The sequence below is a fragment of the Amphimedon queenslandica genome, unplaced genomic scaffold (genome assembly GCF_000090795.2).
Source record: "Amphimedon queenslandica unplaced genomic scaffold, v1.1 AMPQUscaffold_13098, whole genome shotgun sequence".
NCBI lineage: Eukaryota > Metazoa > Porifera > Demospongiae > Haplosclerida > Niphatidae > Amphimedon > Amphimedon queenslandica.
The window spans coordinates 67,827-79,200 of NW_003546666.1; the positions used below are offsets into that span (position 1 = coordinate 67,827).

At 32.6% G+C, this 11,374-nt stretch overlaps 2 protein-coding genes and 1 long non-coding RNA gene across 3 annotated transcripts in view; all 3 read right to left on the minus strand.

Moving 5' to 3' along the window:
* Window positions 1-481: 481 nt before the first annotated feature.
* Window positions 482-1,763, minus strand: LOC109585229 (uncharacterized). Its single transcript, XM_020001223.1, has 4 exons — window positions 1,147-1,763; window positions 782-1,054; window positions 649-728; window positions 482-601 (listed from the first exon to the last, which is right to left on the minus strand). The coding sequence occupies exons 1-4, from the start codon at window positions 1,577-1,579 to the stop codon at window positions 482-484; spliced, it is 906 nt and encodes a 301-aa protein (XP_019856782.1). The 5' UTR covers window positions 1,580-1,763.
* Window positions 1,764-1,808: 45 nt separating this feature from the next.
* LOC109585230 (uncharacterized) overlaps window positions 1,809-11,374 on the minus strand; it is a gene marked incomplete at its 5' end in the record, with an annotated part of 16,003 nt that continues 6,437 nt past the window's right edge. The window contains 15 exons of the mRNA XM_020001224.1: window positions 1,809-2,463; window positions 2,518-2,621; window positions 3,108-3,171; window positions 3,218-3,321; window positions 3,392-3,464; window positions 3,512-3,651; window positions 3,785-4,186; window positions 4,242-4,440; window positions 4,489-4,533; window positions 4,582-4,623; window positions 4,675-4,911; window positions 5,528-5,709; window positions 5,767-5,916; window positions 5,967-6,080; window positions 6,134-6,328. Of these exons, the coding sequence (XP_019856783.1) occupies window positions 2,242-2,463; window positions 2,518-2,621; window positions 3,108-3,171; window positions 3,218-3,321; window positions 3,392-3,464; window positions 3,512-3,651; window positions 3,785-4,186; window positions 4,242-4,440; window positions 4,489-4,533; window positions 4,582-4,623; window positions 4,675-4,911; window positions 5,528-5,709; window positions 5,767-5,916; window positions 5,967-6,080; window positions 6,134-6,328 (2,273 nt within the window). The remainder of the gene's footprint in view (window positions 2,464-2,517; window positions 2,622-3,107; window positions 3,172-3,217; window positions 3,322-3,391; window positions 3,465-3,511; window positions 3,652-3,784; window positions 4,187-4,241; window positions 4,441-4,488; window positions 4,534-4,581; window positions 4,624-4,674; window positions 4,912-5,527; window positions 5,710-5,766; window positions 5,917-5,966; window positions 6,081-6,133; window positions 6,329-11,374) is intronic.
* On the minus strand, window positions 10,011-11,373 carry LOC109585232 (uncharacterized). The gene is made up of 7 exons (XR_002186390.1): window positions 11,343-11,373; window positions 10,901-10,988; window positions 10,791-10,852; window positions 10,583-10,742; window positions 10,415-10,532; window positions 10,315-10,364; window positions 10,011-10,251 (listed from the first exon to the last, which is right to left on the minus strand). It is a non-coding gene; the product is annotated as an uncharacterized LOC109585232 (long non-coding RNA).

Here is an 11,374-nt window from a genome sequence, read left to right on the forward strand (position 1 = left end):
GTGACTCCATTTAAGAGAGTAGCATTAATGGAGTAGTATCCATCATGTGTCACTCTAGGCCATATCCTGATATTGGATATACGGCTAGTATCTACATAAGGAAATGAATTGATATTCATATACACCTACTCATCAGCAGATAAACACACACTACACACATTATATGCAATCCATGCACATGTGTGTCACATGATTGTACAAATAAGGAAAGGGATTTACCATAGGGCAATAACATAACCACACAAACAGGTCAATTGTCAGATTCATTATCTGGAGTATGTTATCACATGACACGAGTGGCTACCACATACACACATACAGAGTTCACTAGGTCAATCAAAGATGACCTTTTATCACAATATATTGCAATTATGGTAGTGAAAAGAGTGTGTACATACACACATGCTTACCAACTATTACTTCCTTCTTTGTTGTCTTTGATGCAACGACAATGTTACACTGTTGTTGATCCATCAACAAATCAAGAGGAAAAGAAAAAGACTTTTTTAAGTATAAAAGCGTATGTCCACCTGCCAAACAGCTGGATTCCACATTCAAGTAGTCCAGATATAACATATAACAGGGAACAGCTTTTATTGACCTTAATTTTGATAAAATATAAATCATAAGTTATAGTATACAACGTACTCTAATTATATAAAATAAAACTTTAACCGTATCATTTACATATTTAACCGCAGTACTTTCTATGTTGAAATCAGCTGTCACTGTGGATTTAAAATGGTTAAACTATTATCATTGTAATTTTTATAAAACTTACTATTGACATCGAAATTGAGATCATATGTCAAAGGATTGCTATCCCCTGCTTTGTTAGTAGCAACAGCAGTGAGTTGATATTCATTCCTTGGGTTAAACACGGAGCCATTAATAGAGTAAGGTAGAGTCAGGCCATTCTCTTTATAGATTGTGACGTTTGAGGAGTTCTTTACTTCAACTGTAAGTGTCGCATCTTTATCAATATTACCGGTGATCACAACTTCACTACACGTAACCTTTATCAATATATCATCTCTTGTGATATTAGGACGACCTAAATATAGAATTAAAAACTTAATATCTTAGTTGCCTAAAGCATTAAATTTAATTAGTGCATTGTAATGAAAACAAAAACAATAATCATACCTTTGACATAAAAGTAAGCAGGAACAAAGCATTCATAGTGGTCCATACAAAATATGCATACATCTATCCTGGTTCCATTCACTGAATGTTCCACTCCATTAATAGTGTAAATGAGATGCTCCCGCCCATCAGCACCATGATATATTGTCAGGTTGTTACAAGGGCTAGATAGCTTATAGTCGTTAACGAATATGATTGGACCAGTACATCCATCAGGCAAAGGAATGGAGGCATTAGCTGATATGTTACCCCCAACATAGCCGGTTGTAGTCTTTGGGCCAATGGTGCTTGCACTTTCTAGCAGCCGTCGAGTTGTTAAAATGAAATCGGACAACTTTTCTGTCAAATTGATACGGCAGTTGGTGCTGGATCTACCTGACAGCAGAGTGGAGAAGACTACCACCGAAAATAGGAGGACCGACTGAGAATGCATGTTTAAAATTCTCCATCACAGCCTCTAGGAAGCTTCTTTTATAGTACAAAGTAACACACAGGACAAACCATCTCTCAATTCAGTTCAGAGTTCACGGACAGCACAGTGAGCACACACACTTGTCACAGTAGGGGTCCTAGGGGAATTCCCGGGGAAAGTCCTTAGGTCCAGGCATAGATAGAGTTACAAACTCTAATATCTATGGTCCAGGAGGCATTATTAAAATCAATGTTTTCAATTATTATTAGCAAAAAGAAAAATAACCATCTGAACTAACAAAGCAGCAATAAAGTAAGAGTAATAACAAAGCAGCAATAAAGTGGGGATAACTAACTAAGCAGCAATAAAGTAACAGTAATAATAGCAATAAAGTGGGGATAACTAACTAAGCAGCAATAAAGTAACAGTAATAATAGCAATAAAGTGGGGATAACTAACTAAGCAGCAATAAAGTAACAGTAATAATAGCAATAAAGTGGGGATAACTAACTAAGCAGCAATAAAGTAACAGTAATAATAGCAATAAAGTGGGGATAACTAAACTGCAATAAAGTGGGGGATAACTAAGAAGCAGAATGACAGCAAAAAAGTACATGTTTATATAAAGAGCAGCAATAATAGTAAATTGCAACATTATAAGTTGCAACTTTAATCAGGTATGTTTAGTAGAGCAAAATTCCAACATTGGATATTAATTCTTGCAACTTTGTAATTGAGGCAGTCTTCCAATTCCACCCTCCAAAATATGTATTCTCTTTTGTTTCTTTGAGGCACTTTTCTTCATAATAATAGCAACCATCACAAGTCTTCATCTCTTCACATCCAATGGGGGGTACATATGCACTTGCATTAGTAGCATTCACACTTCGTTCATGACTCAAGATCTAAAGGGTTAAAAGTTCATATGGTTCAGTAAAAGGTTTAATTTCAGGAGATACTTTCAAATTCCATGGAATGTTGTAATCCCAATTTGGCCATATACAGGCCGTTCTTTTATCCCATTTTTTCCATCGATAGCAACATTCAGAAAGAGTTATTATTTCTACAGAAAATAAAAAATGTCATTGATTACCATTAATATCTTTGTTTAGATATGAGAGCTAGGAAACATAAGAGAAAAAAGAAAAAGACTGATAAGAAGCAATGACAAGAATAAAAGCCATCAGAGATGTAAATAGATCCCTACATAATATTCATAGTACACATGAATACAGCAGGAATATGTACTGTATAGCTAGGAATTTTGAAGCATTAAAATTAGGAGTGTTAAAATTTAGCAAATTGATTAAAAAATTTAAATTTTGGCAAATGGACCTCAATTTGTTAAATTCACGAAAATTTTACTCCACCAAATTTTCTAGCTATACTGTATACATACAAAATTATTAATACACATACCTAGCAAAAACAGTACAGCAATAAAGGCATACAAGCCATGTATCACAAATACACTTACAAGTTCACCATAATTAGAATATAAGTCCAGGCCAGATAATACTTTATATTATAGTTTTAACATTATACTTACTATTTCTTGAATCATCAGTCAATGTGTCATTAAATGCTTTCATAAAAAACTTCTTTGTCATTGCCTAAGCATGATACATTAATTAGTAAACAATAAAAGGTGATAATAACCTTAATGTAACAATCAAAATCAAAGTCATAGTAATAATCATCAGGCTGCAATGACATATCAAATAAAAAATGACAAGAGCTGTCCAATATCTTCTTAATTTCTACTGTGCAATAATTTTATAAAACACACACATTATTACTTTAAATTGTTGTACCATGTATATTATTACTAACCTATTTTTGGACAAAAACAGGGCAATATTGTACTTACACCAATTCCATAAGATCCAGCAAACAATCCAGTTGGCTAAATTATTATAGTTATTATCTGAAACAAAATACACTCTAACTTACATGTACATATTCACCAATCAAAGTATTGCATGGTGAACTTTTTTTACCAGTTCCAGAATCTCCAACAATCAATATTTCCATGCTTGCTTGTCTAAATGCTTTTTTAGGCTCCTCATTTCTCTTTTTTAAAGGTGTCATTACTGCAGGAAATACATATAAAAAATAATTAATTTTCATAATAATTAAGCTAATGTTTCTAAGTGTGCGACGTGTGCTATCAAATACTTTTTGATAAAATCTCAGATACATGTACATGTATATGTGAAATCTCACTTGGTAGAGCCACATGACCATTTCCTTTCTGAACTTCAGTAGTATTATAAAGCTCATCAATGTTTTCACCATTCTTTACTTCCTCATTCTCTTCTTTACCATGTGACTTCACACCAAAATTTCTTTCTTCTTCTCCTTTTGAAAAGTACTGTGATGTAAAATGAGGAACTAGCATCACATCAGAATGACCAAATTCTTCTTCACGATCAAGATTTTCAAGTGGAGTTACATCCAAATCATCAAATAAATCATGATAGAGAAGAGTTTTTTCTTCATCTTGTGTGGAAGCAGCATTAACATTGTTATCTTCATGTGGTTGATGAGAGAACGTCCAGACAGGAAGAGGAGTAAATTCAACAAAGAAATATTCTAACAAACGACTTGACGAATGATCATCGTAACCTAAAATTAAACACGTCTTATACTATTTCTACACATTATATATATATATAATAACCATCTTTTGGTTGTTCAACTGGTGATGTAACAAAAAGACTGGAAGCTCCTTTTATGTGAGATTCTTCCTCAGCTTGAGGATAAAGATAATCAACTGGTAAAGCCTGAAGTGGCACAGTAACAGATTCAGGAATAGGTCCAATGACAGGATTAGTAATGGTGTCCAAATCATCATAGGGAGGAGGAGAAATTTCTGCGGCCTAACATTAAATAATAATAATAAACACAATTACCTCATCTTTGCTTACAATAGCTGGATTGAAATCTCCATGAATAGTGTTGTTGGTGTTAGACTAAGAATAAGAGATTTAAAAACATCATCACATGTCACTATAACTGACCTCATTATGATTATCGCGATTGTAAGCATTAGCCACACCTCTCTAATGTGTATAATCATAAACATGTCACATTGTTGTTATTACTTAATTTACCTTGCTAATATCTCCAGCAACATTACTATATTCAACACATTGGTCAGTAGGTAGTGGTACATCAGTAGTATCAGTCCTTCTACCAATAACAGCATAAGTAGCAGTATTGTTAGTAACAGTAACAGTAGGACCAGTATTGAATGTGTTCTCATCATCATGTTGTATCAATGGGGTGGCACTAAAAGGTGAACCAATAGAGTCAGAGCTAGATGATGGTGAGCTGGTTTGAGTTTGCCCCTAATGATCAGAATAATAATTACAGCAAAGTTTTGACTATTTTTGGTCATTTTTCTGTATACAGTTCATGAATTTCATTATTACAATGTACACAACACACAAACAATTGTGAGAATACAATGTAATATCATAATTCATAGTGTAGGATTACTGATCATAAATTTCAGTAATAGTTTAATAGAGATAAAGTGCAATGATAGCACAGCATTAATGCTAACAAAACAAGCACACACTAGCTGTTACATAATGTTACATAATCAAATTTCAATTAGTAAAACATAATGCTTATTATTATTATAGATAATAGTATATCAGCCCCTGTCATTAAAGATTGTTCATCATTTGGATGCATATAACAATAAACATTATTCTTGCTATTTCAATAACAAGCATACACAGCATGTAATTAGTAGATGGCAGCGTTTTGGCAGTAAACAGCGTATTAGACTATTAGTATGGCTTCAACTACAAATAATAGTATTAACTCTTGTGGAGATGTAGTAGTGACATGGGAATATTGTGTGGAACAGAGTGGGTCCATAATAGACAATAGAACATGATGTTCACAGCATTGAGACCATCATGAAGTATATTGCATCATTCAATAATAACTTACATTCCTTATAGCTAGTAATTCATCAGAAGAAACATGATAAGGATCCACTATATTCCCTTGTACTGGTTCACTTGTTGGACCTGAAGATCTTTCATCATTTGACACATCAATAGATACTGTTCCAATAGGTATCTCTTGATAATGACTCATCTCTGCTTGGGGTTGATGACAGATAGCAATTTCTATATAATAATAATAATAATAATATCTCTAGTCATAATAACATCTATATACTATACCTGAAGTCAAAATAACCCCTTTCTTCTTAGCTTGTCTCTTATACATCAATAACAATGCTGCCACTATGAATATTACTATTATCACCAATAAACAAGCACCAATCACTCCAGAAATGATAAAAAGTATTGAGTTACTACCAGTTTCTGAACCTATTGTTTCATAAAATAATCACAATCAAAATTATGCATTCCATTCATACCAGGTGATGAACTGTCATCAGTTCCCTCAATAAAGTCAGTTGGAGAAGGTAATGGAGACGTAAGAACATCATTTATAGTAGAAGACATTGAATCAACAGAATTAGTGGTGCTAACTAATAATAATAATAATAACAGCAATAATAAAATTAAAATGTTTCTAACATACTAATGGATGGTGTGATAGTCACATTAACTTGTTTAGGTTTTACACAAGTCCATGGAGTAATGTACCCATTGAAAATATTATGAGCAGTAACACGATAGGTTCCACTGGTTGATAATGATAGTATTGCATGATCTAACCCAGTTATATTAAAGTATTCATTCCTTCCATTTCTAGTATCAGTAAATATCACATGACATCCATCAGCAGTTGATAATTCTTCATATATACACTGTACACTAACTGATCCATTGGTATATGTATTGTTAATGTACACATCACTGACCTGATATGTACCTGAGAGAAGAGAAATGAAAATTGTGTTATTTGTATACTTACTAATGCTGGCAAAGGCTTCCCTTTTAAGTTCATTTCTCTTATTGAAAACAGATACAGCATATTTGTATTTCTTGCAAAGTTCCAATGTACGTGCATCATTGAAAACTTTATCAGTACCAGTAATGAGATACTGATCAATAACTTTGCTACCACTGGTAATAGTTAGGGAAGTATTACTTTGTGAAGGAGGACAACTTAACTAATGAAAAAAATGAAACATGTAAATGAAGCTATAAGTACCTCAATAGAAACGTTAGTAGAAACATTAGAAGTCAGTGAATTATATTTAACTGTTGTAATATTAACAACATAATAACCGGAACCTATTAGACAATGAGACAGTCAATAAAATTTTAATAAAACTTATTTCATTTACCTTCATGGCCAATTTCAGTGTTAGTACTACTAAAACGACCCACTAGAGCTGTTACACTGATGTTAAATGCATCACATTCTGTGACATTAGGCACTGTAATATTTGTATTGATTGTAGTTGTATTCAGTATGATATCTCCATCTTCTTCATCAGTGACTAGTACTTGATAGCTAACAGGAGATCCAGCAGGAACATCATTGGAGTAATAAACAGGAGGTGACCATGATATTAATGAAGCATTCGAAGTGAAATTGAATGTGAAAATTTCAACTGGCGATATGCCTATTATAATAAAAATAATAAATAATGTAACGTAAAAAATAATCCACTTACCAGATATTGTTAGTGTACTATTAGAGAACACTTGTTTAAGAGGTGGATATGATACTATCTGACATTTAATTTTAATCCCATCATTAACAGGTAACGCAACAATAGTAAATACTGATGATAAGTTACCAGATTCATTAGTAGTAATAACTGATATATTTCTTTGTTGCTTAATGTCAGGAGACATTTGGATAATATAACCACTGGCAGTCACAATCTGCCAAAATAGGTGCGCTCCATTCCCTTCGCACTTCAATGTCCCAATTGCATAAGGGGGAAGTACTAGAACGGATACAGGCGGTGCTGTTATCCTAGCGTGGCTGGCCTCGGCAAGCTCCAGCAGTGAAGGAAGAAGAATCATGAGCAGTAACGTTAACCTCTGCCGTAACAAGCAGGAAACTATTAAGTTTATAACTAACATTTTCCCGCAGTAGAGTTATACCGGTTAACAAAAAAATAACAAGAGAAATGGCAGGATGTGGAAATATACTAGGCTAGATATAGATCCGAAATAGCTGACAATCATGTATCACGTGTTTTTTAGTCATAAATATTATTAATATTTAAAAAAATCTTAATAGTTATCTTCACCATAAAGTTTCATATACTGGAGTAGATCTGTTTTGTGCAGTTTCGTATGCTGGATTAACATCAATATGCAGCACTTGTGAGCTTGTTACAACATTCTGTTGCACTAGAAGGAGTGACAGACAGTTTATTAGGTGCATTTTAGTTAAGGCTTAATGCATTATAATTTTACCTTGTCCGTATGCTGGATTATTAGTAATCAAACCTATATAATTACAGAATGAACACTATAGATGTTTGATTGTTAGGCTATACCTGCTGTCTCTTTTTGTCTCTTCTTGAACCACCATGTAGAGGCAATGGCAATTAGTAATGCAATAATCAGTATTATACTCACTCCACCAATGACTGATAAACAAATAGTGAGTAATAGTGATGATTTTTGACTTGCATCAATTGTAGGATGATTAACTGAAAAATCAATGTAATGCTGATTTATTACTACTGATTTATTTTTTTGAAATACCTGGCATTGTTGATGAATACATCTGTGCTTCAGAGAATGCAGTACTCACATCTATAATAGATAATGATAATAGGCTACAATTGTAAATTAAGTACACTGTTGCTTACCAGTAGTGAAACTGACTATTGAAGACAATGATGGTGTTGAAGCTATCACTGCAATCAGTATGGGATGAACAGCAGGTCCATAAAATGCTCCGTTAATGATGTCATAAGCTGTCACTGTGTAATTACCAGCTGGTAATGTTACCAGTGTAAGTCCAGTTATATTAAAGTATTCATTCCTTCCATTACTAGTATCAGTAAATATCACATGACATCCATCAGCAGTTGATCCTGATACAAACACACACTGTACACTAACTGATCCATTCCCTTCAGTAGATACTAGCACATCTTGTACATTGTATGTAGCTAGTAATGAAGTACAATTATAAGATTATTATTAATTATCTTACATATTGTAGTATAGAAATTGTCTTCAATTTTCCCTCTCAAGTTAATAAGCATAACAGCTAATTGATAATGTTTGAAAGGTGTCAATGAATATTCAATAATTCTATTAGAACTGTTGATATACTCATTTATCAATACAGCACCGTTATCCTTCACAATCAATGTACATTCACAATGTGGAGATGGTGCTGATAAAATCTATATAAGATGAACAGTATATTGTATAGATAATTGTAACTACATACTTCAAGTAAAAGGTCTTGTATTGAACTATTCATTAGAGAAACAACATAACCTATAATTATTGTAATATTTACCATCATTATTGTATCCCTTACTTCCATTGTTACTGATAGTATTATCAATTGATTCATATTGATCAACTAGTGCCGTTACACTGATATTAAATGTATCACATTCTGTGATATTATACACTGTAATATTTATATTTGTTGTGTTTGTATCCACTATCGCATCTCCATCTTCATTAGTAACTAATACTTGATGACTGACAGGAGAATCAACAGGAACATCATTTGAGTAATATACAGGAGGCAACCATGCTACTTCAGCTGAGTTGTTTGAAATAAAGTTACAAATCAAATTTTCAACTGATGAAATACCTAATGTATAATAGATCTGCTTTGTTAACAATTGTAACAACTCAAGAAACTGACCTTTGATTGTTAATGTTTTTTGTTGTGAAAACATTTGATCAAAATTCATGTCAGATATCACTATGGTTTGACAAGCAATTCTTAATCCATCATTAGTAGGTAGAGCAGTGACTATTAGTACAGAAGACAGGTTACTGCCTTTATGATTATCAATAACTGTTATGTATCTCTCTTGTTTAACATTTGCTTCCAAAGTAACACCCTCAACCAGCCAGTTTAATACATCACCAGTTCCTTCACAAGTGTATACAACTGTTGTATAAATAGGAACACTTGCTGATTGAGGATGTACTGTAATGACTAGATATTGGAAATTGATCAGTTTGATATTATAAGAGACAGTTTAACCTTACCAGCTCCTTTCACTCTCATCAATATCACCAGAAAGAGACACAATCTTACTAGCTCATACTTATCCATTTCTTTTTGCTTCATCATCGCATGAAATTTATGTAGCTGCTATTTCTGACAATGCAACTGTTATTGTTGAAAGTCAGAATAGCTATTATTCTTAACAATTATAATTTAGATAACCTCTTTTTGAACCTTTATTTTCACTGTATGTTATTATACTCCTGCTCCTCCTGCATACTAAAATTACCATGCAGCTCTAATATTGTACATAGTTTCTGGTACACAAGTTCTTACATTATGTAGCAAAAAAAGGATCTTTAAAAAGTAGAAATGAGAAAGCAAAAATAATATGAAAAAATACACCAAATTTAGCATAAAAATGAAAGGGGTGAATACATGCCATAAGTATTACATACACTATATTACTAAAAACAATCAAATACAAATTATGGCAACAGCAATTAGGCAGTAAGAAAAATAATACTTAGTTTTGATTCAGCTTAATTAATTCTGGCCACATCTTGCATCTGTTCAAACTGCAAAATAAACAATTATATTTATTATATTAATGTACGTCAATTAGTATTAATTATGCTTACATTGGTCAGTAGGAATTATAGCAGTAGGCATAAGAGCCCTCCATTAGTTTCTATAAATAACAAATAGTTAATTTAAACAATAATCATTATTCACTTTTACCCATTTTTCTTTTTGGAAGGTAATGGTAATCTGTGAAATCATCTTTGTAATTGTAAAGCAGCATGTGTCCTGATAAAAGGATCTCATTAGGCCTTCCATCAGTTCTGCCAAATGTACTCTATTGTTCACAATACTATCATACAGACACAATAATTTTATATTCATTACTTATTTCTAAAAAACTTCTTCAGTTTTTTGCTTGTCCAAATTAATATCATATAATATACATAAAGAAATGCACCAATATCTGTGTTATCTCTCATCAATAAGTTTACACACAGAACTGTTCCAGAAAAAAAAAATACATAAATGATCACAAGAATCCACCCTAAAAATAACAAATAACATTACTTGCCATTTCAATTACACAGCCTACATTTAAATCCTCTACGAGGTTTATTAATATCGTCAATACTGTTACCACTATGATCATCTTCTCTATAAATACATGTATTATAAGATTGATACATGTACATTTTAAGAAACCTTTGGGCTTTAGTGTCAAATTTCAAAGGCTTGAAACAATTCCTAGTGATCCATCTACGATCTCCTCTAATTGATGTTAGTAATTCCCCTATTGTACATATGCATGTAGATCACCACAAATAATATTATTAAGTGATGCATGAAAAGTAATGTACAGTAATATGACCATAAGTACTGTATAGTGGATAATTTTGGAAGGGCTAAAATTTGGTGGATTACTAAATTTTGGTTATTGGCAGATTTTTAATTTGGCAAATTTGTGGCCACGTGCCATTGAGCATGCGTATAATGGCTCAAAATGGCGGGTTTTTATTTTGGCAAATGGCCATCAATATGCCAAATTCGCCAAATTTAATCCCCTCCAAAATTACCCACTATATGGTATGAGGCACACACACAAACATCGATTGAACCACATGCATGAATGTATTTTAACACTTACCAATGTTATCATTATAGCTGTTTTTACAGGAG